General features: G+C 50.1%; 3 protein-coding genes across 5 annotated transcripts; 1 reads left to right on the forward strand and 2 right to left on the reverse strand.

The window, feature by feature from the left end:
• Positions 1-42: 42 nt before the first annotated feature.
• lipf (lipase F, gastric type) lies at positions 43-6,231 on the reverse strand. The gene is made up of 11 exons (XM_085285554.1): positions 6,101-6,231; positions 5,430-5,558; positions 3,244-3,355; positions 2,778-2,976; positions 2,588-2,697; positions 2,366-2,502; positions 2,106-2,252; positions 1,902-1,973; positions 1,088-1,156; positions 881-991; positions 43-753 (listed from the first exon to the last, which is right to left on the reverse strand). Exons 1-11 carry the CDS (start codon positions 6,191-6,193, stop codon positions 631-633), a joined length of 1,302 nt encoding a protein of 433 aa, XP_085141680.1. The 5' UTR covers positions 6,194-6,231; the 3' UTR covers positions 43-630.
• A 376-nt stretch (positions 6,232-6,607) lies between these two features.
• rnls (renalase, FAD-dependent amine oxidase) lies at positions 6,608-10,436 on the forward strand. 2 transcript variants are annotated; one of them, XM_085285555.1, is made up of 7 exons: positions 6,608-6,835; positions 8,086-8,191; positions 8,277-8,419; positions 8,529-8,687; positions 9,663-9,836; positions 9,915-10,090; positions 10,172-10,436. In XM_085285555.1, the coding sequence occupies exons 1-7, from the start codon at positions 6,718-6,720 to the stop codon at positions 10,325-10,327; spliced, it is 1,032 nt and encodes a 343-aa protein (XP_085141681.1). In that variant the 5' UTR covers positions 6,608-6,717; the 3' UTR covers positions 10,328-10,436. The 2 variants fall into 2 exon arrangements, with proteins under 2 accessions (XP_085141681.1, XP_085141682.1); XM_085285556.1 differs by having other exon boundaries at positions 6,626-6,835; positions 8,069-8,191.
• A 1,464-nt stretch (positions 10,437-11,900) lies between these two features.
• Positions 11,901-23,068, reverse strand: ptenb (phosphatase and tensin homolog B). 2 transcript variants are annotated; one of them, XM_085285560.1, is made up of 9 exons: positions 22,284-23,043; positions 21,046-21,130; positions 20,038-20,082; positions 19,551-19,594; positions 19,218-19,456; positions 18,673-18,814; positions 18,428-18,594; positions 17,842-18,084; positions 11,901-17,564 (listed from the first exon to the last, which is right to left on the reverse strand). In XM_085285560.1, exons 1-9 carry the CDS (start codon positions 22,366-22,368, stop codon positions 17,379-17,381), a joined length of 1,236 nt encoding a protein of 411 aa, XP_085141686.1. In that variant the 5' UTR covers positions 22,369-23,043; the 3' UTR covers positions 11,901-17,378. The 2 variants fall into 2 exon arrangements, with proteins under 2 accessions (XP_085141686.1, XP_085141685.1); XM_085285559.1 differs by having other exon boundaries at positions 18,428-18,814; positions 22,284-23,068.
• Positions 23,069-23,081: the final 13 nt, after the last annotated feature.

Consider the following 23,081-nt stretch of genomic DNA (forward strand, 5'->3'; position numbering starts at 1 on the left):
AATTAAGAGCTGTCAGACAAAAAAGGAGGAATGAAAACAAGCTGTGGTCGTAAAATGGTTTTATTTAGGAAACACCATCATAATGAGTAAAAATGGTTACACAGCAAGTTAAAAAACGCACACAGGTGACTGAAACTGCAGATTCACTTCTTATTCTCACATCCACATTTTCACAGTTTGTCCTCAGGACGAGTGTCTCCATGCTAAAAACAGGAAGTAGCAAAAAGAAGCTGCACTGACCAACACACAGCTCTGGTCCTACACATTCAACCTGACGTGCTGCTTCTGAGCAGAGCACCCCGGGGCTCGCCGTGCGACCTGTTCACACGCTGAATGTTAGATTGTGACACAAATAGTTACCTGAAGCGTGACAACGCTGCTCTCTCATTGGTTCCCAGCAGAAGTGAGTCAAACTGCAGGAGAACGCGGTCCATGAAAACGCTTCAGAGTGACTGTTCATTTAAACATGCAGCAGCGTGCTTCGATCGCCTTTAAAGCTGCAGGTGATATGACAGGTCCAGGCAGGGAGGGCGGGACAGAAACATCCTGCTGCAGGAAGAAGTGTCAAAACTCAGTCTCCATAAAACCATAAACCACGCTGCAGCGGGCGGCGTCCGCTGCTCTCGCCCTCTATCGGTACTCCTGCAGCAGCTTCAGCACAGCAGGAAACATCTGCTCCGGAGCATCCAGCCCCCAGATGAAATCCAGATGTTCCCAGTGCTCAATGTGCTGATGGTACACCAGGTTAGGGACCTGCAGACACACAGCTGTTATCCGGGCTGGCCCCTCCACCTGTTTCATTAATGATCAGATTCGAGGACACGCCCCCGCTGTACTCCATCATCGCCTAATGTGAATAAATCTCGTAGGTAATGCTCACCTGAGTGAGGAGGACTGCCACATCTTTTGGGTCCGCCAGCGTATCCTGTCCCCCTGAAAACAGAGCGGTGGGAACCTTCATGTCCTGGACACGGTACTCGGGGGGAGTGGACTGCAGAGGGGACACAAGGAGGACACGGAGACCGTAAGCGAGGGACCAGGTGATATTTCAGAGTCTGTAGGAGTCCCTGCTGTGCTGTGGACTCACCTGGTTGTAGTGTTTCATGTTTCCTGCTGCTCCGAAGTCAAACGCCACCAGTCTTCCTGTGTGGACGGCCTGAATACAGGAAACTTTATTAACACCTGCCCCATGTACAGGCACACCAGAGCAGAATGAAAGCTACAAAAATTAGTACCAATAATCCATCCATTCGCTTCCACTTATCCTTTTCAGGGTCGCTGGAGCCTATCCCAGCTGTCATAGGGCGAGAGGCGGGGTCCACCCTGGACAGGTCGCCAGTCTGTCGCAGGGCCAACACACAATCGCTCTCACATTCACTCCTATGGGCAATTTGGATTCATCAGTTAACCTATCCCCACTAACTGCGTGTCTTTGGACTGTGGGAGGAAGCCAGAGTACACGGGGAGAACACGCAAACACGGGGAGAACACGCAAACTCCACACAGAAAGACCCCGGCCTGAAGGTGGAATTGAACTCAGGACGTTCTTGCTGTGCGGCAACAGTGTTAACCACTGTGCTGCAGAAGTACCAATAATAGTGTACTAAATATAAAACAGGGTCATGTGACCCAGGTTCAGCCAATCAATATTAAAAGCAATGAATAATAATCCGTGTGAGCATTTCTCAAAGAACAAAATGAAATATTCAAATGAGCTCTCGTTTACTGAACCAAAAACATTAAACACAAACCAAGAGGTGGCATGTGGACACACACTGTGGACACACACTGTGGACACACACTGTGGACACACACTGTGGACACACACTGTGGGCTGTATTTGCAGAGCAACATCAAGGTCCCCACATGTACTCACAGGCAGGTATGAGTGTGTGTGTTACCTGGGACCAGTGGATCATGTTCTGGACTGAGGTCCCAGCCGGGCAGTGAGTGGTGTAGACCGGAGTCCGAGTCTGAAACACAGCCATGTGGCCTTCATCACAAACAGCTCTGACTCTAATTATCTTCAGAAAACTTCAGATGTTTCTGATTAACGTCCAGGTGTGCCCGTTCGGTCACCACCTGCTTCCCAGCGAGACACGAACCATGTTGAGGTTTTTCTCATCGAAGCCGCAGAGGACGAAGAAGATGTTCCCGCACAGTTCGCTGAGAAGATGCTTCGCACACACGTGTTCGGCCAACCATTTAATCATCGCGCTCTGGGGCAGGAAGTCCCGCCTCCCAAACAGGTCCTGTGGGGCCAACAAGAAACAACAAGACAAAGCTTATTGACTCTGTAAATGTGACGGCGATCAGACAAACGACGAGAACACGACTAGCTGGTGGTCACGTGACTGGTTCGTACCCAGATGACGGCGTCGGGCAGGAAGGACAGTTTGGCCATGGGGCTGCCCGTGAAGGCGACAGTGGCCACAGGAGCCAATCCGAAGAACAGCCTGATCTTGCTGGCGAGCTTTGGCAGCGTGGAGAACGCCATGAATGCTGGAAACGAAGAGAAGATTAATTCCATGTACGGAAGCCTGTTAGGGACAGAAATCAGGACCTCCGCAGTTCAAAGTAAAAGCACCTATGGTGGTTCCCTGAGAGTGTCCAATGTAGAAGATCTGCTCCTGGCCAGTCACCTTCAGGATGTGGTCGACCACAGCTGGAAGATCCTTCAGAGCCAGCTCATCGTGGCTGCACAGACAAACACCAGAGCTCTGTCATGTTAATGCTCGCTGACACCTGCGCAGGTGAAAGGACAGCGGGGCGGGTACCTGAACCTCCAGAACTCGTCCTCGTACGGGCTCAGCGTGCGGTGTTTCCTGGACCACGTGTTTCCGCGGCTGTTTCCTATCCACACGTCGTAGCCCGCGTCCGCCAGCACGTAGCCCAGGCTGGAGGTCGGTGGGTTGGTGATCCAGTTACTGCCTGCAGCCAGGAGACCGTGCTGGAGGAAGACCGCCGGCCTCACACCTGCAGGACACCACAAACCGTCAAATCAAACCTGCCAGGAACAGACGCCAGGTTTCTACAGAGCCACATCTGGATTCAGACCCAGCATGACGTTAAAGGGAGAAGAGGAAGGTCAAGTGAATGTAGGCGAAAGATCACGTGAATCACTTCAGGACAAAGTTCATCAGGACTGCTGTAAAAAGGAAGTGAAGCTCGATGACATGGCAAAACTTCCTGTTTGCACCGTAACCAAATGTGCTCACAGAGAAGGAAGAGCCTCCGCCTGACCTTTGGAGGGTTTCAGTCCCTGCGGGATCCTGTTCACGCCCAGGATGTACCCGTCCTCCGTCAGCACCTGGTGCTCCTCTGCTGGGTAACCCCACCTCCGGATGATCTCTGTCTGAACACACACACACACACACACACACACACGCACACACACACACACACACACACACACACACACACACACACACACACACACACACACACACACACACACACACACACACACACACACACGCACGCACACGTTAATGTGGACGTTTCAAACAGTGAGGTCAGTGTGTAAAACTACAGAGCAGAGACAAGAAAAATCGTAATAAACACGACATATCACATGACCTGACGCTGTGCCTGCAAGACCATGATGTGGGAATCAAAGACCCGCAACTGGGACCTGGGTCCAAGTGCGGTCTCTGAAAAACTTCTCCTCCCTGTGTGGGGAGGCGGGGCTTAGTAACGTGAGCCGAGATGTTCACTGGATATCAGCCGTCTCCTTGGATACCAGCCGTCGCCTGTCTCTCAGATCACTGGCGCTCACCTCGTTTCTCAGGTTATTTGACCGTTAACACAAGTGCACCGCAGGACGCTGCTTCTTTTAAACGATGTGATGACACTGCAGTGTATCCGCTGAATGTGAAATTAAAGTCAGAAACAGCTGAGAGCCCTGTGAAATTTCAAAATAAAAGACCCTGTGCAATCTCAATGCCCGTGACCTGCAAAGTTTACTTTGTCTAAAATGCAAGAGCTGCAGTCATGTGACTGACCAATCAATGCACAGTCGCAGTGATTATCAGTGATTGGTTGGTTACGTTCCACTTACTGCAGACCAGCGTGGCGGTTTGCAGGTGCAAAGTTACAGGTTACCTGATGAAGGCGTGTTTCTGTTGCAGCACAGAGACCAGCTCATTCACCTTTAACCAATCAAAGGTCAGGGAGTTTTCGTCAGGTCCTCCACGCTGCTCTCAGCTCCATCAGCTGCATCTCTCTGATTCTTTCCAGAGTTACAGGTGTGTCTGACAGCTCAGGTGAAGGCAGGCTTCAGTACAAACAGCTCACCTGTATGACAACGTGATGACGCCAGGTCCCGAGTGTCCAAGCTACACAGAAATGCTGCGAGCGTTTATCAAAGTCAGCATTACAAACTGACTCTGACATGAATCTGAGACGGCGCTCACACCGACTCATTTCTGTCAGGACATCACGAGGAGATTTTCATATCCATATCGCTATGGTAACCTAGGGTCACGGGTCAACAGTTACAGCTGATGTCTTCCTACAGCCTGATGAGTCAGACGGTCAGAGTTCAGCGACTGCAGTGAACAAACAGTCTGAGCTCATCGTTCAGAGTCCATCAACTGAGGCCACTGTGCGAAGAGTCAGGGCTCTTATTGTGAAAGGACAGAGAGATGACAGTGACATCCTGGAAACACCCGCAGACCCTTTCCTCACTTCCTGCCATGAAGCTCCCGTTCCTGTTGTTGGCGTTCATATTAAACATGGTTTGTAACGACGAGGTCAGAGTGAGGTCAGAGTGCACGCTGCTCTAACAATTACACTGTTTCAATGAAGTTTCTGAGACAAACAGCAGCGAGCAGGAGCAGAGAACCCGAACACATCGCAGCATGGCGACTGAAATGCTTCCGCCCAGCACGGACGTCACAGACAGGAAGTAAAGTTTTAACATGGGAGTCTATGAGACTGACTACTGGAGCCTCGGTGCACGCTGGAGGAACTGCAGGTTTAGAGCTTCCTGTGTCAGAGGTTCACTCAAAAGACATGTCCAAATTTATAGGCGGCATCCTCCTGAGGACCCGGCCTTCGCGGTCTACGTGGGCCGGGTCCTCAGAAGGTCGGGTAGGCCGGAAGTGAGCAGCTGTGAAATAGGACGGTCTAGCCTTCTGCTTAGCGTCACCGCTGTCTCGGTGGAGTTTAATAAACTCGGCCGTCTGCTCCTTGCTATCTAAAATATAACAGGACACTGGCGTAAATCTTCGACCGTCTCACCTTCTGTTTAAATAGTTTTCTGTTTGATGTTTATTCAGCTGTGTCAAAACTGTGACTTTATTCTCAGCCAAACCGATTTACACAGCGTGTCGCTGTGACGTAATCAGCCTACAGACGCGGCCTCAGGAGGATGCAGCCCATGAATTTGGACACGACCAAATGTTCCAAAGGTGATGGAAACTCACAATGTTCATGTCCACTTCAGGGTCCAGCTCCTGCTGCAGGTCATCGGAGCGCCACGCTCTGCTGACGGCTGGCCCGCTGTGGACGAGAGCCGAGAGAAACAACACACACACCAACACACACAGCATGGTCTGACACACACACACACACACACACACACACACACACACACACACACACACACACACACACACACACAGTCAGGATGGTGCGTTCGTGGGTCACTGAAAAGAAAGAATTTTTCCTTCTTCTTTGGTTCAAATAAAACTGAGTCCTGTTTGATTTGAAAAGGAAGAAGAAGAAGACTCTGCTGTGAGGATCACGTGGTCAGATTCAGTCTGATGACTGTGTGCTGATCTGTGATAATCAATAATCACAGAAGCATGTGATCAGAGAGTCTGAGCTGCTGCCTGCATAAACGGCATTTTCTGACTGGACCGCTGGCTCAGAATGACGTCATACGACTGCTTCTTATACAGCGCTTTTCTACTAGGTCGTTACGCAGGTGCAGAATGGAGCAGCTGCAGCCAAAATCATGACGTAATGTTAGCGATCAGTTTGGCATTTACAGCAGTTTAAACACCGGAACTCACTTTCTGGTCCCCATAAACCTCTCGGTCCTGACGGTTGTTCTAATAATCAGGTAACGACGCTAAGAAGCGGTTACACTCACCTGTCCTCGCGCCGATCTCTCTCTGAGGCGTCCGATCATCAGCGGACTGCGCCTTCTTCTGCTTTTCCCTTTTATCTGCCCCCGTGACGTCATGAGAGAGGCTCTCTGTGATTTGCTGGCCAGAAACAGGACTCAGGTGTTAACCGTTTGGGCTCCGACGATCAGACCGGAAATAGTAACCTGTGTTGTTTGAAGCTGGGCTGTTTAAAATTCCATATATTAATTCATTTATATTTTACTCTACATTTTAAATCACAATAATGATAATGTTGTTTTCAGTCATATTAAAATACATTTTTCTTCAGCGTTAAAGAGTTTTAATATGTGGTAACTATGTATTACATGTATTATTTTAATTAAACCATGAACAGTGTTATGGACTGTAAGGATTTTATTTCATGTGAACCTTTAATACACCGTTTGTCGTATTTTATGTCACGTAGATGCAGAAACGCTTTAAACGTTTTCTGTGATTATTTTGAAATTCTATCCGGATGTGCAGCAGTTGTTTCCGTTTGACCCCGGGAAAGTTTTTGTTCGTCCTTCTGTGTGTCGGTTTCGTAACTCGTTCGGACCCGGTCTCTGCAGGTTTAGCCTGGCTCGGTTCCCGCGCTAACATGTCCCGGGTTCTGATCGTGGGTGCGGGCCTGACGGGCAGCTTGTGCGCATGTCTGCTGAGGAGAGAGCTGCAGAGCACGGTTCGGATTGTGGTGTGGGACAAAGCGAGGGGCGCAGGTGAGACAGACAGAAGTCCGCTCATAAAACTGCACAGTTTCCGTTTCCGGTGCCGTGATGGGAACACGGACACGCCGCAGAACATTAGTGACGCGTTTGTGTACCAGAGGAGCCTCCTCTGTAACTCGGCTCGGCTGTGATCACCTGCTGAGGGCGAATGACGTCAGTGTATATAGCAGAATCAGAAAGGTTTTATTGCCAAATGTTGAGCAGGTTTACAACATTAGGAAATTGCTGCGGTACTTAGTGCAAACATACCGTCATATAACGCTTAAATAGACATAAAAATAAGAATTAAAAGTGCTAAGTAGATAAATATATACATGAGTGCAGGTGGTGATCAGTGCAAACATGTGAACACAGCGTAGGGTCATGTGTTAGTGGTGGGAACAGTCATATGGTTATGTTCATGAGTCCAACAGCAGAGGGGAAGAAACTGTTCTTATGGCGAGAGGTTCTGGTGAGCAGGTAGCTGTCATTCCCACAGACACCCTCACCTGTAACAGAGACAGGAGCTTCCACCAGCATCTGTTTACACTCACCTGACATTTCATTAGGTACACTGGTGCCAGGTCAGACCCCCTGTGATTCTTCCTGTACATCATCTTCATCATCCTGAGGCTCAGTTTGAACAGATGATGAAATTCCAGCTGCCAGATTAAAAAGAGAGCTGTCCCCCATAATCAGGTTTTGTGTAATTTGATTGTGTTGAACATCATAAACCCACCTGCGACTGACTTTGGTTTGGAGACGTTTCCTGATGCTCAGCTTCAGTCGTGAACTGTCTGCCATCATATTCGCCTACAGACGGGATTCATGTCACGGGGTATCCCTGAATAATAAACACACTGGCTGATGACCCCGCTTTACTTTAAAAAACACTAAATTCCAACTGCTTTACAAACCGTAAACACTTTCTCAGAGCTCCAGAGTCACAGGTGAGTAAAGCTGTCTGCAGCCACTATAGAACACAGGTGTGACGGGATAATGTTCAGAATGGATCAGCCTATGAATTCATTTCCTTTTCTTTCTCCTTCTGTTTTGCGTATTTTTGTTCTTTATATATTCATCTTTAATATTGCAGATAGTTACACCTACACTTTTTTATGTTCAATAAAAGCTTTGTCTGCGTGCACTGAGCTGCTACCACGTGATTGGCTGATTAGTCATTTGTGTTAACGAGCAGTTAATAAAGTGGCTGGTTGGTTTGAGAGAGTAAAATGTGTGGAACAGTGGGAGTCTGTGTGCAGGCGGCAGGATGTCCACCAGCCACGCTCCCGACGCCTCGTCTCAATCGGCTGATCTGGGAGCGCAGTACATCTCAGCCACGCCCGCCTACGCTCGCACCCACCACAGGTAACGCACACCTGTTGCCTTAAAGGGCCAGTACGCCTCTGTAGCTGGGGCTTCAGGCAGGCTGACCGTGCGTGTGCGTGTGCAGGTTTTACTCGGAGCTCCTCTCTGTGGGCCTCCTGCAGCCCCTCAACTGTCCCATCGAAGGTCTGAAGGACCACGAGGGCACCGAGAACTACGTGACGCCACTGGGCACGAGCAGCATCGTCAAGCACTTCCTGTCACAGTCAGGTAAACGTCCACCTGTTGGTCAACTGTCCAATCAGATTCACCTGAAACGCACAGGCTGACTCTGATTCAGTTGGAATTAAACTTTATTGAGTCTTCGTCTGTGTGTCAGGAGCCGATTTGTTCCTTGAGCATCACGTGACCGGCCTGTATCGCCGTGGTGCATCGTGGGAGGTCGAGAGGAAGGCAGGAGCCAGTGAGACGTTTGACGCCGTCGTCCTGACGATGCCGGTCCCTCAGATCCTGCAGCTGCAGGGAGACCTGGGACAATGTAAGACGGCCAGAACACACAAGGAAACACACACACTCGGTGTATGTTTTATGAGGTAAAAAAATGACGTCTTGTGAAACACGGGTCTCAGACTTCATCGACACTGACACGAATGTGAGATCTGAGGTGTGGCGTCTCAGTCAGTAACACCATTCCGCCACACGGGGGCAGCAACAGCTGCAGGGAGAAGATCCAGCTGTTAGACACGACCCATGTTCATCGCTGTGATCAATAACTCTGAGGTTCTGATCACAAAGGTCGACCTGGGCAGACGGGACGATCCTTCCAGTCCAGCCGCTGACCTCAGAGCAGCGCAAACACTGGACTCTTATTTTGAAGAGGTGCTGACTGCTTCCTGCTCCCACAGTTTACACACACACACATACACGATCAGCACACTCTGATGTTAAGTAATTTTCCAGAGCTCTGATTGGCTGATAGATTCTTCACAACACTACACCGCTGTGTGTGGGTGTGTGTGTGTGTGGTCCTTGGTAGTGACTACTGTCCTCACAAAGACAGAAATACAAGCATGTGTGTGCGCGCACTTGCTGCAGAACAGCAGCAGCTCCACATGTGGCTTTCTAGATGGTGATGTCACCTTCAGCTTCTCTGATTGGCTGAGAGCAGACAGCGCCCATTTCCTCTGCGCTGACACACACACATACATCTAATAATAACCTGTGTGTGTGTGTGTGTGTGTGTGTGTGTGTGTGTGTGTGTGTGTGTGTGTGTGTGTGTGTGTGTGTGTGTGAGTGAGAGAGAGGCAGCCGCCTGTTTCTGTCTCTGAGCTCTAAGCCAAGAATGAAACAGCAGCAGACTTTTCATGTTTGTCTGGAGTGACGCACACACACACGCACACACACATGCACACACACACACACACACACACACACACACACACAGGTGAGTTCTTCTGTGGTGATTCGGGGGTGGGGCTTCCTGCTGATTGGCCCATGTCTCCTTGTCTGTCAGTGCTGTCTGTCCAGCAGAGGCAGCAGCTGGAGGGCGTTGTCTACTCGTCCCGCTTCGCCCTCGCACTCTTCTTCTCCCCCGACGCCGTCGTGAAAGTTCCCTGGGGCGCGAAGTACGTCACGAACAGCAGCTGCATCCGCTACGTCGCTGTGGACTCCAAGAAGCGCGGCGCAGGTGTGTCCGTCGTCTGTCTGCTCCCCTGTATGTTCCTCTCACCTGTATCTCGCTCACTGCTTTTGTCCACCTGCTCAGACGCTCCGGGCCGCGGCCCCTCCCTCGTCGTACATACCGGCGTCCCGTTTGGCCTGGAACACCTGGAGCGAGACAAGGAGGATGTCCAGCCAGTCATCTTGCGGGAGCTGCACAGGCTGCTTCCTGGCCTGCCTCAACCAATCAGCATCAAGTGTCAGAAGTGGCGGTACTCACAGGTGAGTCATCTGTTTGTTGTAACCTGAACTCCTCCCCCAATGCGGCGATTGACTCATGGCCCCTCCCCCTCTCTCTTGCAGGTCCAGACCTCAGTGCCTGACTGTCCGGGTCACATGACCATCCTGGACGAGCCGCTGCTTGTCTGCGGCGGCGACGCCTTCACCCACTCCAACTTTGATGGCTGCGTGGAGTCCGCACTGAGCATGCTCAGAGTGCTGAAGGCCAAATTTGCCTGATCAATCATTAAACTGATCAATCACAATGTTTCTTTTGTCGATCAATGAACTGCAGATGTGTGAGCTTGTGCTGCGTTCACTAACGTTAGTAAAAAGTTTGTTAAAACCATTTTCAGCTTCAAATTCTTTTTTCTTACATTACACTCGTTAATCACTGACCTCCACTGGGAAATAACAGGTGCCCCCGGATGGAGCCTTGGAGAACTCCCAGTTACCCCTGTCCTGTAACTGGGATTGGACCAGTTTATCAGTGGCAGGTGTTTAAAAGCAGCACTGAGATACGCTCATGGAAACGCTGTTGATATTTAGTCTCCTGTTGGGTCAGAACGAGTCGAGGAGGGCGGGTGTGTTTGGGCCCACCTCCGGTTTGTGCAGGTCTTTGAACGCCTCAGACCTTCTGTGGGTTTTGGCCGTGTGGTGTGGAGGTGACTGACAGCTGAAGCTGTTTTATGAGCTGAGCTGTTTGGGTCAAAACAAAGCGAGTGTGGGTGGAGCTGAGCGTGGGTGGAAGCTTGCACCCTCCGTGGAATGAGGGTTGAAGTGTCTGATGTGAAATCTGCCACACCTTAAGGCGTCAGGTGACCGGCCGGTTGTCTGAGGTGGAGGCGTGGTGGGTGCAGTCCAGCTGGTGGAGCTGCTGCCTGAGCGTCTCCGCTGCTCTGCGCCTCCTTTGATCTTTTTATAGCAGCAGATGAGACAGAATCAGTGATGGCTCGCTGCCCACGAGGCACACTGAGCGCGTGTGACCTCATTTCTCCTCCCCGCTCCCTGCTGCACTGCACGGTGGGGCAAGCGAGCCATTATCATTTCTGCCAAGTCACCGGTCGATCGTGCACGTGCGCGCACACGCAGGATTGAGCTGAGGCGCTCCTGTGTGCGCGAGTCTGTGCAGCAGCGGAGCATAAACGAGTTTGTCAGAGAAGAAGACGATGATGGTTGTTCACGGCTGGCACAGCGCGTCGTCTACTAAGGTGGGAGTTGGTGGTTCGATTCCCGTCTGCAGTGTCCTCCATCCATCAGTGTGAACCGTGGGCGTTTCTATGAATGAGGCGTGTTGAAACACTGTATCAGAATCAGCCCATTAATTATTTACTGGACAAAAAGTGAATTCTTATTTTTAACTCTGAGCCGAGTCAGAGTTAATCAGAACATCCAGCTGAATGTCTGTAAGTAATCACATTACATTGTCAAACTCAGGAACAATAAAGAGCACTACCACAGCTGTGGGTGTGGCAGCTGTGGCTGGTGACGAGTTAAACAGTGCGGTCAGTCACGTCTGCCTCAGCCTCCTGAAACACCCAACGCAGCTTTAGAACTGATCGATCGTGGCTCAAGAGTTGGCAGTTCGAGCCCCGGCTCCGACAGTCTCGGTCGTTGTGTCCTTGGGCAAGACACTTCACCTGTTACCTACCGGTGGTGGTCAGAGGGCCCGGCAGCCTCGCCTCTGTCAGGTCGCCCCAGGGCGGCCGTGGCTACAACGTAGCTGCCATCACCAGTGTGTGAATGTGTGGGTGTAGTATAAAGTGCTTTGGGACTAAGTAGAGCGCTATACAAATACAGGCCATTTAAAACATGAGTTCACCAAGAGTTTATTCAACAAAATGCCCCAAAGCCATTTTCTTCCCTTAAAGCAGCGCACTGAGCACTTGATAACAGAGCAAATGGACCTTAAGAGAAATTCTTTTTCGTACTGACAGACACCTGAAGCATTATGGGAGTCGTAGTTCTAAAACCAAGCAAACAAAAATCAAACAATGAGCAGCTGTTTATAAATAGTTTATTCACCTTTACAGTGTTTTTATTTCTTTATAAAACAAAGAGAGGAGGAATAAAAGAGGGGGGGTCAGATTAACATGTTGCCATGGTGATATAGTTTGTAGTCAGGTGGCATTTTTTGTTTGTTGATTGGAAACTAAAATGAACACCTGTGTGCAGCTGACGTGTGACACGAGGCTCGGAGTCGGGTACAAAACCACATCTGATCGAGACCACAAACCCCGCCCCAAAAAGGGGCCGTCCTTAAACAGCAAAGCAGAAGGAAAGTTATTGTTAGCATTGTGCTAGCGACCTCGTTTAAGCTAACGTTAATGGCTGTTTTTGTCGCCGTGAAAACAAGCTGAGCAGCTGCGTAGCGTCCCGCGTTCCTTTTAGTTTTCACTGGTCAAATGCGCCAAGACACGTCGTCAGCTTTAACGGATTTAAGGTGCTCGTGTTTATTTTGTTACCGAGTTACTCAACAGCAGGAGGTGGGGCTTAGTGATGACACCACACATCTGTGAAATATAGATTTAAAGGCAAAGAGGGAGCTGCCCGTTAATGACAGCAAATAATTCTGGATGTGTTGAAACAGCCATCAAGTGTTAACAGGAGGCCAGGAAGACATGGGCCCACATTTATTTATTTATTAAACCTCAGTTAAAACGTATTTCACCACACCCGGTGGACTGACCAGTCAAAGCTTGGTCCACTAAAGCCTGGCCAGCATCTTCTGTTTGGAACAAACCGTCTCCCTGAAATCACGCTCGCCGTCTTCTGGAAGCCTGCTGAGGGGCAGCACCCGGGGCTCTAGTTTCTGTAGTTGGCCTGCAGGTTAACGTTTGAAGCTTTGGCCATGTTTAGACTGAACAGGAGCGAGAGGAGATACACTCTACGCCAATGATGTGTTGTTTTATGTTCAGGACTCAGATCTGGGGAACAGCTGACATCAGCTCATCAGGAAAGCAGAGTAATAAGACAAAAGCAGAACAGATGGCTAAACAGCCTGATCTGGACGAGTTTCTGTTGTTCTTTCTCTGACTGGACCAACAGACATGGTTTGGGTACACAACTCAGAGGAAACGTCTGAAACTACTGAAGGTGTGGTCATATGACATCCATCCGATTTACTTGAATGAAAGGAGGCTGAAACACTGACGCTGGTTTGTGAAATGCAGAATCCGTTATTCTAACGAGGTTCTCCGTGAGGATAACACGAGCAGACTATGCCACATGTCTTGATGGGTCCCAGTTCCCTTGTGGGATCAATAGAGCATCTATCTACAGACTGTTGCACAGAGAAACGGTGACACCTTAACCTTACGGCGAAAAACAAACAGAGTGTGAACACAGACTGTAATTACAAACGGACCCAAACTCAACAATTAGGAACACAAAGGCGTCCGAGCTTCATCGTGGCAGGTTTGGTGAAGAGACGCAAACAGCAGAGCTGAAGCACTGTGTGGTCGGGGACAGAAACAGGACGTCTGAGGAAGCAGGAAGTACCGGAGCTTGTCACAATGACCGCTTTTCCACTGGTGTCAGACCCAGCACACAGATCTGAGAATCGTTAGCAGATGTTGGGCTAATGTCTGCGCGAAAAGCACCCCACCCAGAGTCTGCCAATCACTGGATGAATTTCTTGCGGTAGGCCCTCCCGTAGCGTTTGACGGCACGGGTCCTAACTTCAGGAGCAGCAGGCTCTCTGGTGGGGCCGCTGTTTCAGCACCACAGCAGTGGGAAAGAGGCAGGCGCGGTGCATTAAAAGGCAAAATTCGAGGTTCCTTCACACAGAGTTGCCGCAGAATCCCTGATGATGTCAGAATCGGGGAGGAGTTTGACCCCAGCTCTGTTAACAGGTGACCACTTTCTATGAAACTCCAGGTGAGGAGAAGAGCTGAACGGAGGTTTGTATACAACCAACAATGAAAAGACACTGAGCACCTTGAACAGTCAGAGACGTGGACAGCACCTGCCTGGCCTCAAACACCTGAACCTGCTCAGCAGTGGAGAATATTACCAACATGAAATACTACAGCACTCAGTCTTCCACGTTCGGACCCATCTCTGGATCTCTGCAAGCTTCCCTTTGGGTAAAGCGGTGAGGTCTGCTGGAAAATCATTTGGAGAACCACAAAGAGTCAAAACGCAGCTTCTACCCATCGTTCTGGACTCGACCACGACCTGCCCCAAACCTCATCGAGTGACTGCGCTTCAGTAAAACTGTGGGTGTTAAGAACAAATCCACCTGAATGGAGTCAAACCTTGGACTCTGGTACAGGTCTACACTACACCCTGGTCACTGCTGAACGGGTCAGTGACAGGACGTGAGGCCAGGTCTGATAGCACCTAACAGGACTCGAGACAGGAAATGCTGCTGTAAAAATCCCAGTGGCTGTATGGCCACGCTGACGACACAGCTGCTGGGCATTAGAGATCAGGAGTGGACGAACACGCACGCTGCTGGTAGAGAGCACCACAGATGGACGACCAGTCCTGGGCTCGCTCAACAAGCTGCATGCACTGGCTGTCAGTAGCACCAGGCCACGGCGTTAGACGTGCTCACACAGGATGCCGTTTGTTTGGCTAAATGTCAATCTAACCTAAAAACCCTTGGCACTGATGAGGAGGCATTAGATCGGTCATAAGAGAGAGCACAAAGGAACAGTTGGCAGTTGCTTCAGCATCATCATCACCATCACCAAGAGCTCTGCAAACATGTTCAACCTTGGATGGCAAGAACGGGCGAGCTCCCAAAGATCTGAGGGTCAAACACACCTTCAGATCTTCTCCTTTTGGGGTCAAGCTCAAGGTTCAGCATCTTATTTATCCTGATTGCAACTGAACATGAGTGAAATCATCATTACTGATGCCTCTGCCTTCATTACAGGTCACCAGCTCTTTGACGTTAAACACATCTGGAGATCAAGATGGGAGGTTTTTTTACTGAAGGCATCGGCACTACAACTTTGGAGTTTGTGTTTTAGATCCTCATGGTGCATCCTGTGTGACCAGACCTGCCAAGACCCACAGGTTCAACAACAGAGACCCAGATACCACACCCACGATGAACTATCAGTCATAGCAGGGTCCACGATAGCTTTTAGCACCAAATGTGAGGACGGAAATCAGGCATCAGGACTAAAACTTCTACCTGTGCCCGACCAGGACGCAGATGACCCTGTAGATGCTCCGGACCATCGGACAGACTTTTATACGGTGTGACTGGCTGAAGTCAGACGGTGTTTATGGTCACTGCATTAGGCCTTATTATACTGTACATGTAATATCTTTATGCAGAACGGTGGATGTGCAAGAAGAAGCTTAATGGTCAAAACAGTCGTCCAAGAGCCCGCTTTAACTTTACATATGTTGCATGGCAAAGCCAAACCTCCAGTAGCTGAAACATCTCTAATACTCATTCTGTCAGTTTGAAACAAGTCTCAAACCTGCTGTGATGCCAACGTGACTCTCCAGCCATCGTCCCTGGTGTTAAAGGTACAATTTGCAAGAATATAAGTGCTTAAACATCTCCAAGAAGTAGTAGTGAGTAAAAACGATTAATAGTCTATGGACAGAGTAATAATTCTAGAGCGTTACCATTCTGAAAGATCAGAAACCAGAGACACACAGAGGCTGACCATCGTGATGGCGCCGCTCGGTCAGCACAGCGTTCCACCTGTTTTTTGGGCAGTGATCCCAAAATCCTCATGACCCCGACGAGGTCCCAGTGTCCATTCAAAAGATGCTCCAAATGGACCTGGCAGACCTTTAGCTTAGAGTAGTTTTACTAAAAAGAAATCCACGACGTTGTAATGATGGCACTGCCACGCTGCGGACTCCGGCTGCAGAAAGCCAAAGCTCACAAACGGCAGCTTCATGAGGACTACAGCGCAACACGAGCCGAATCAGATCTCCTGCACAGACGGAGCGCGCCTGGAAATATTTACAAGGCCGTCAAGATTCACTCGAGTGTCCTTCATAAAGTGCATGCCAGACACAGCGAAAGCCAGCGCTCTGGAGTCAAAGATTTCTGCTTCAGTCTGTGCTGGGGGCTAGCCTATATAGGTGTGTAGCTTAAAGCAGATCGCTGCAGGAATGGTTATACTGTGCAGTAGCTCATTTGTCGTTTAGCTTAATGATTGATATATTTCAGAGTACAACAAAAACAAGGTTCTTTGAAGTGTAGGAGCTGATTGAAAGACTGAACAGTCCTTCTGTGCAAAACTGAGGACAGACAGAGAAGCAGTGAAGCAGGTGTTCACGCACTCAGAGCATCCTTCAGCAGATGATTGACGGAGCTGCAGAGGATTGTGAATAATAACGTTTCTCATCTTCACTGTGACATTCAACAGCAGGTTGTCGCTTCTCTTTGTGCTTGGTCCCAAACTGGGTCCAGATCAGCGACGGGACCCGTCCGGCCGGTCCAAACAAGGCTCGGGGAGAAAAGTTCAGACCTACAGCCCAACCCAATTTAGACTGGATTAAACAGGCTGCTGCAAACTGGATCAGGAGTTTCCAGTTGAAGGTGTTTGAAGTATTTGGGAGAATAAATAAATGCGGTCACGGTGACCCGGGGGTTCGACCTTTTTAAATCAGCATCTCTTTTTACAAGAACAGATTCGCCTCACCCAATGCTGATATTTTGCCAGGTTCATCACATGACCGTCTGCCATCATCAGCATCGTGGTTTCACATTTTGAGTCAGGTAAATTAGTTTGGTTGTCCCGCAGTGATCCACGTCTCAGATTCAGGTGAAGCACAGGAACTGGCCTTCAAAGCTCCACGTGGGTCCACGCTCGACCTGAATTTGAGTTTTCAGCACACAGAGAGAAGCGTCAACACTGAGAAAGCCTGAAGAGAGCAGAGATGAAGACAGAGTCCAGACCGCTCAGCACGAAACAAAGCTGGTCGGGAGGGGCTTCGTCCCACAGACGCCGCGGCGTGGTCACTAAAGAAGTCTACTCGTCTTTCCGTTTGTCTAGATTCAAGTTTTACTCCTTTAAACTGTGATTTCCTGCGTCACACTGTCCACTCGCCTGGCCCCGCCCACATGCTTACAAATCCATGTCATGTGATTGTCCAGCTGTGTAGAAGTTTGGGGGGTGGGGATGGCGAAAGTTTTCTGATCAGAGTCCCACTGATCAGCTGCGGTCCGCCGGCGATACTCCCCGTTAGCTAACCGCCCGCTAGTCTTCGTCTGGGTTCACGAGTGTATACATACATACATACATACTGGAGATATATATACACGTATATAGCTGTATGTTTGCGTATTAGAGAGAGTGCGTGTGTGTCAGACTTTTGTGATCTGATTGTGGTCTTCGTCTTCAAACCCCTCGTTCTCAGGGTCCGAGTCCGTCGTGTCCGAGTAGCGGTAGTGATCCGGTTCGTTGTCGCTGGCGTCTGGCGTCATCGAGGACGTGCTGCTCGCGTCACAGTTGGCTCCTTCTTCTACCGTCTTGGTGAAGAACAGTTTCACCTGAAGCAGAAGAAGAAGCAGACCGTCAGTCTGGAGGTCACCTGCCTGCTGCTAACGCTTTTAAACTACAGATGGCGGGCAGCGGCGCTCTGCCGCTCATCGCTCTCTGTGCTTCTAACGAGTTTACACGCTAGCACAGCAGAAATCATCTTCCTGGTCATTACAGCTGGGTTTATGCGGCTCGTCAACTTAACGAGTCTTTTTCTTAAAGAACAAAACAAGCAGGATATTTACTCAGCGCCATCGCCGTCAGCGGCGTCGCTGCTCAGCAGCTTACCTTGAAGTTCGGGGAGAAGTTCCTGTTGGCCTTGTCCTTGTTGGCCTTGTCCAGGTCGTTCTTGGTCAGCGTGAGGACCAGGTAGTCTCTGTCGTTGGTTTCGCTTCCCGGCGTCATCGGGGTCTGCGGCGTCCTGTCAAACAGCTCTCTGGGTGTCCCCGCGCTGCCGTTCTCCATCCTCTCTGGGACTTCCTCCGGACCTGGGATGAAGAAGGTGTTGATCCAGAAATGGAACATCTTCTCCTACAATGAGAAAAAGCAGTGAGGAAACCAGGCCGGCCGTGCGCTCTGCCATCGTGGACACGTGTCCGTGTTCCACCTCCTCTGGTCCCCGGAGAAAAACCTGTGCTCCTAAAACTGATGCTGAACATCTACAGTAAAGACTAGTTTGAGTTTGGCACTGAATAACCAAGGCTGACCTTTGACCTTTGACTGTGAGGAAATATTCAGTCCTGCTCAGACACAGGGTCTGCACAAGACTCAGCACTGACCACAGACGGCCCTTCGAGGTGAGCCCAGACAAACTACACCAGGCCACATGTGAACCCCACTCAGGACAACAAAGAGGACTCCATCACCTCCTCACCTTCTTCAGCACCTTGTTCTGCTTGTGGAAGAACTCCACCTTGATGTCTCCACAGACAGGAAGTGGCTGCGGGAACTCAAACAGCATCAGTTTGTCTTCCCTGCGGGTGTGGCCGGGGTTAGAGGTGTGGATCTTCACCTTCAGCTGGTACACGACAAACTGGGGGTCTGCGGGGAGCACAGGGACACCCGTTAATTCAACTGAAGTCGCTCGAAGCGACGGCAGACTTACTGCTCGAGACTCACTGCAGGTGCCTCCGGTGAACATGGGGATGGTTTCAAACAGCATCTTGTGGAAGAGCAGAGCCACCGGTTTGTACTGCAGCTGGTTCTTCAGCAGGAAGTTGTAGTAGACAACGTAGCGCCGCTGGCTCGGGATGGTCACACCCTGAACATCAACAGATCAATCGTGAGGTCAGGTTATATCAGAGTCTTTCAGCATCCTCATCAGCCGCCTCTGCAGAGTTAGAATTCATCCATTCATTCTGTCACGCTGTCAGGGTTGCAGGGGCACCCTGGGAACACCCGGACGGGCCGCCAGGCTGTGGCAGGGCTAACAGAGACAGACAATCACTCACACTCACACCTGTGGACCGTTTAGAATCGCCAGGTAACCTAACCCCACTAGCTGCATGTGTTTGGACTGTGGGAGTACCCGGAGAGAACCCCTGCAGACACGGGGAGAACATGCTCAGGGTTTACCGCCCAGTTACAACCTTATTCATCACAACAGCTGCTCAAGGCGCCTCGTATCACGAGGCAAAGGCTCCACATGAACACAGAAAGGTTACCTTCTTGTCGTGGGTGCGGACCTCCCCGTAGAAGTCGAGGGCCTCCTGAGCTTCCTGGAACTTGCCCCGGTGCAGCAGGTAGGCGCAGATCATCACGCCGGTGCGGCCCTTTCCCGCCTTGCAGTGGATGGCGGCGACGTGCTGCTCGTCCTCGCTCAGCCACTTGTCCAGGTCCTCGCAGAACGGCTTTATCAGCTCCAGCTGGGGCGGGTTGTGGTCCTCGAACGGGTACTGAGCGACTGGGAGAGGAGGAGCAGAGCGACGGCTCGTTACCCAACACCAGACAAACACACTGCCTCTCAAAGGTCAGAGGTCACAAGAGGACAGGCTCACCTTGGCAGTTGAACTTTGATGAGTCGTAATGTCGCTCCGCACATCTGTGGAAAGGCACACAGATGTTAGGACTGGCCGCCTCGCCGGCAGCTGTCGGCACCTCTGAAGGAATGTTTAGCTCGCTGACGTAAGGAGCTGCGGTGAGAGGCGGAGTCCACCTGACAGACGCTCACCTGAGTACGTTAAAATGAACCCCTCACCCACTTCTCTGTGCTTGACGTCACAGTATTATCCTGTTTGTTAAACCTGCGCTGCTGTCAGTACACCTGGACCTGCTGAGCTGAGTCGGCACGCCTGTGGGCGGGGCTCCTCACATGAACATTTCCCACATCAGTGAGCGAATGAAAACTTTAGAACTGAAGGCCCGTCAGGCTCGACTCCTGAGGGCCCCGGTCCTAACAGTCTGGTCTAAACTCAGCTTTATGACCTGAACAGGAAGTTTTCATTTCAAGACATCATCACAGAGGAAAGCAGACTGAGTACTCACAGGTTGTAGATCTTATAGTGATTCTTGTGCTTCGAGTCTAAAAACCTGAGAGGAGAGGCGGGGCAAACCGTTAGAGAAGCTTTAAAACAGACCGACTTTACTCACACGGCAGCTCCACGATGACATGTGGAGTGTTATTACAGCGTTATCACACTACAGTGTTATTGCAGAGTTTGCTGTGAGGCTGAGGTGAAAGTCTTTCATCCAGAAATCCTACGCCGAGCAAACCAGCTTTAAAAACCAACACGTGGTCTCCGCAGCGCCCCCTGCTGGTGTCTGAACACGACGCGGCTTTAACGAGGCTGACGTCACATTTCGAGCACGTCTGTAATCAATAAAATAATCTTCTATTATTGCTCAGCTGATTGAAGCTCGCTCACTTGTACACTTCACATTTTTGTGGCCCACCTTAAAGCAAACTTCCTTCTGATTTGCCAGGTTCAGGAAGCCTACTGAGGAGCTCCTGCTCTGGACTCACTGGAGATCCGTTTTCAGTGGAGCAATATCCCATATGGAAAAGATGCATATAAATCTTATAAAGTTTGTATCTGTCTTGTGTGAAACTTGTATGAAAAGCATACAAGAGTGAAAACAAATATAAGATCCCTTGAAAAATTATATAATGAAACTTGTATGTTTTGGATACTTCCTAAAACAATATATGAAAGTAACGAGAAAGTGGCCACGTTCATGAGTAAATCATATAAGTTTTTACTATTTCTTTTCCATATGGGAATCACTGAGTCTGTGTTCTTTCTGAGCGTGGATCAAAGAAAATCTCCAGTTTCAAACTTTCGGTGGTTTTCGTTTGTGTGTCCATCCAATTTTTAAGATTTCCACCTTCGCTAGCAGCAGCGATCATTAATCCGTTAACAGGAAGTGACCCAATAACCTTAAAAACTGGGTTGTGCATTTTTTCAGTACGGGATCAGATTTCACAGCGATGTTTACAGGAGGCGCTGCTGAGCACTAAAAACATGGGTCAGAGAAGGTCAAAGGTCATCTTACCGAACCACGTCGTCGATGTTGTTCCTGTAAACGCCCTCCAGCCGCTCGGCGGGGAAACCCATCGCGATGATGTTTGGATAAATGTCTGATGGAGCGCCGCTCAGGACCAAACGTCTGAACACAGCTGGACCCCAAAAACTAGCACTCAAACATCCAATCACAGAGCTTCATACCATCACATGATTAGTCAGATCTCTCTCCTGGACTCCTCCCCCTTTAAGACAACCTTTGGGTTGGGTTTGGCTGCCCCTCATAAACAGAAGGTCTAACAGCAGGTGGCCGGCGCATACGACCGAAAACACAACAGTTCCTCTTTAAAAATGAATAAACCATCACATCATCGGAAACGAGTCGAGTTTCCCTAATCGATCAGTTTACCTCAGAAGGTGGTAACAGGTCAGGTATCAGAGTCAGCTGACAGGAAGTTTGCCAAAGCGATGAATCAACTGTCAGAAACCTGAAGAGGTCAACGACATAAAAACAGCTAAGAGAATAAAATGTAACGTCAGGCGTCTGTAAAGGCACAAAGCACCCCTACTCTGATCAATAATCAAACTGATCGGGACTTTCACTGTGCTGATCATCCTCAGTCCCTCCACCATAAGTGGCTATTTGCTTTCTGATCAATCAGTCCTGTTCAATCAGCTGCATGTGGATTGGTGCCTTCAGCCCTGCAGGAGGTCCTCTGAATCAAACTTTATTAACACAGGAGAGAAGCGAACACCACTAAATATGACCAAACAGAATAATCAATCATCAGTAGTGATCGATAGATTTCATTAATTCAGTGCTGGGTTTGTTATTTTACCAATAACACACAGGTTGGTCGATAATCGATATTCTGACCTACAGCAGATGCATCAGAGCAGCCTGGAGATGCTCCAACAGACCTCACGCCGAACTGCATTGAAAAATCTGCTAAATTAAGACTAATTAGCAGACGTGTCAGTGTAAGGGGACAGCATGAAGACGGTCGCTGCAGAAAAAACCAGCGGAACATCTGGACCATGAAGACCGACCGAGAACAGCCTTCAGGCACGAGCCAGCAGACACGAGCCCGCCTCTAAATGTGCGATTTTTTGAGTCCGGCTGCTCATCAGCAATACGCCCCACACCGAGCCGCCTCCTTAAATCACAGCTTTTCTGAACAGGCTTCTGCACGGCGCTATCACACACACACACACACACACACACACACACACACACACACACACACACACACAAAAGGTAAAGGATACAGGTCAGGTCCAGGTCGAAGCCGTCCTCCTGGTACCGCCTTTTGTTCCTGCTCACAATCCCCCGGATTCTGATTAAGGCAGCCATCGCTGCGCCCCGGCCTCCGGTGAGGTCTGTCAGCGGGTCAGAGATCACCGGGAGACGGTCTGTTTTACTGCGGAGCCTCAGCTGTCTGGTTACCCTGGTAATCCTGGGCAGCTAGCTCGCAGCTAGCCGGCCTCCAGTCCCGCGATTTCCAGATTTAAAGAATAACCCGCAGAAAAATAAAGCCCAAATAAAATCCAGTAGAAACCTCGACCCGAAGCAGCACGAATCGGTCCCTTTATCCGGCCTGCTCGCTGCCTCCCGAGCCCCGCTCTGGATGGATGCTAGCCGACCTGCTAGTAGAGATGCATCCGGGCTGTCGCTGCTCTTTTATGGATCAGAACAGGGGAGCTCCGAGGCCTCCTCCCCGCTCCCGCAGCGGGCCCGGGTTTCCAGATCCCCTGCCTGCAGACAAAGACCATCTGCGGAAGGACGGCCGGTGCGGAGCCGGTCCTCCGGACGTATCCAGCAGAGCTGTTCCCGGCCTATGAGCGCAGGAGAGCCGCCGTGCCTGAATGCAGGTGAGGGGAGAGAAACCCTCTCCGCCTCGGTGCCTTTGAGCAGAGCGACTAGACGACAGTTACGCATGCGTCAAGTCTACAGCAGGAGAGACGTCCACATCCGCCCGCCTTCAAAATAAATGACCTACCTCAAAGGACTTGTTTTTTTTTCTTAAGCGTTTCCGCAAATGAATTTAAACACTATCATGGAAAAAA

Source organism: Mchenga conophoros, linkage group LG8 (assembly GCF_057382185.1).
Source record: "Mchenga conophoros isolate Kocher_MC1m ecotype Shallow Benthic linkage group LG8, M_conophoros_male_GT1.1, whole genome shotgun sequence".
In the NCBI taxonomy this organism is placed as follows: Eukaryota; Metazoa; Chordata; class Actinopteri; order Cichliformes; family Cichlidae; genus Mchenga; species Mchenga conophoros.

Bases quoted from the DNA above. Each gene is read 5' to 3' on its own strand.
- ptenb (XM_085285559.1), bottom strand. From the start codon at position 22,368: ATGGCTGCCTTAATCAGAATCCGGGGGATTGTGAGCAGGAACAAAAGG. The intron at 18,815-19,217 runs GTAACCTTTCTG...GTTGATGTTCAG, and splicing joins TCCGCACCCACGACAAGAAG to GGTGTGACCATCCCGAGCCA. The intron at 18,085-18,427 runs GTGAGGAGGTGA...TTCTCATTGTAG, and splicing joins AGAACAAGGTGCTGAAGAAG to GAGAAGATGTTCCATTTCTG.
- lipf (XM_085285554.1), bottom strand. From the start codon at position 6,193: ATGACGTCACGGGGGCAGATAAAAGGGAAAAGCAGAAGAAGGCGCAGT. The intron at 2,698-2,777 runs GTACCCGCCCCG...TTGTCTGTGCAG, and splicing joins GACGAGTTCTGGAGGTTCAG to CCACGATGAGCTGGCTCTGA. The intron at 1,157-1,901 runs GTAACACACACA...TCCTGTATTCAG, and splicing joins ACATGATCCACTGGTCCCAG to GCCGTCCACACAGGAAGACT.
- rnls (XM_085285555.1), top strand. From the start codon at position 6,718: ATGTCCCGGGTTCTGATCGTGGGTGCGGGCCTGACGGGCAGCTTGTGC. The intron at 6,836-8,085 runs GTGAGACAGACA...GTCTGTGTGCAG, and splicing joins GGACAAAGCGAGGGGCGCAG to GCGGCAGGATGTCCACCAGC. The intron at 8,688-9,662 runs GTAAGACGGCCA...CTTGTCTGTCAG, and splicing joins GCAGGGAGACCTGGGACAAT to TGCTGTCTGTCCAGCAGAGG.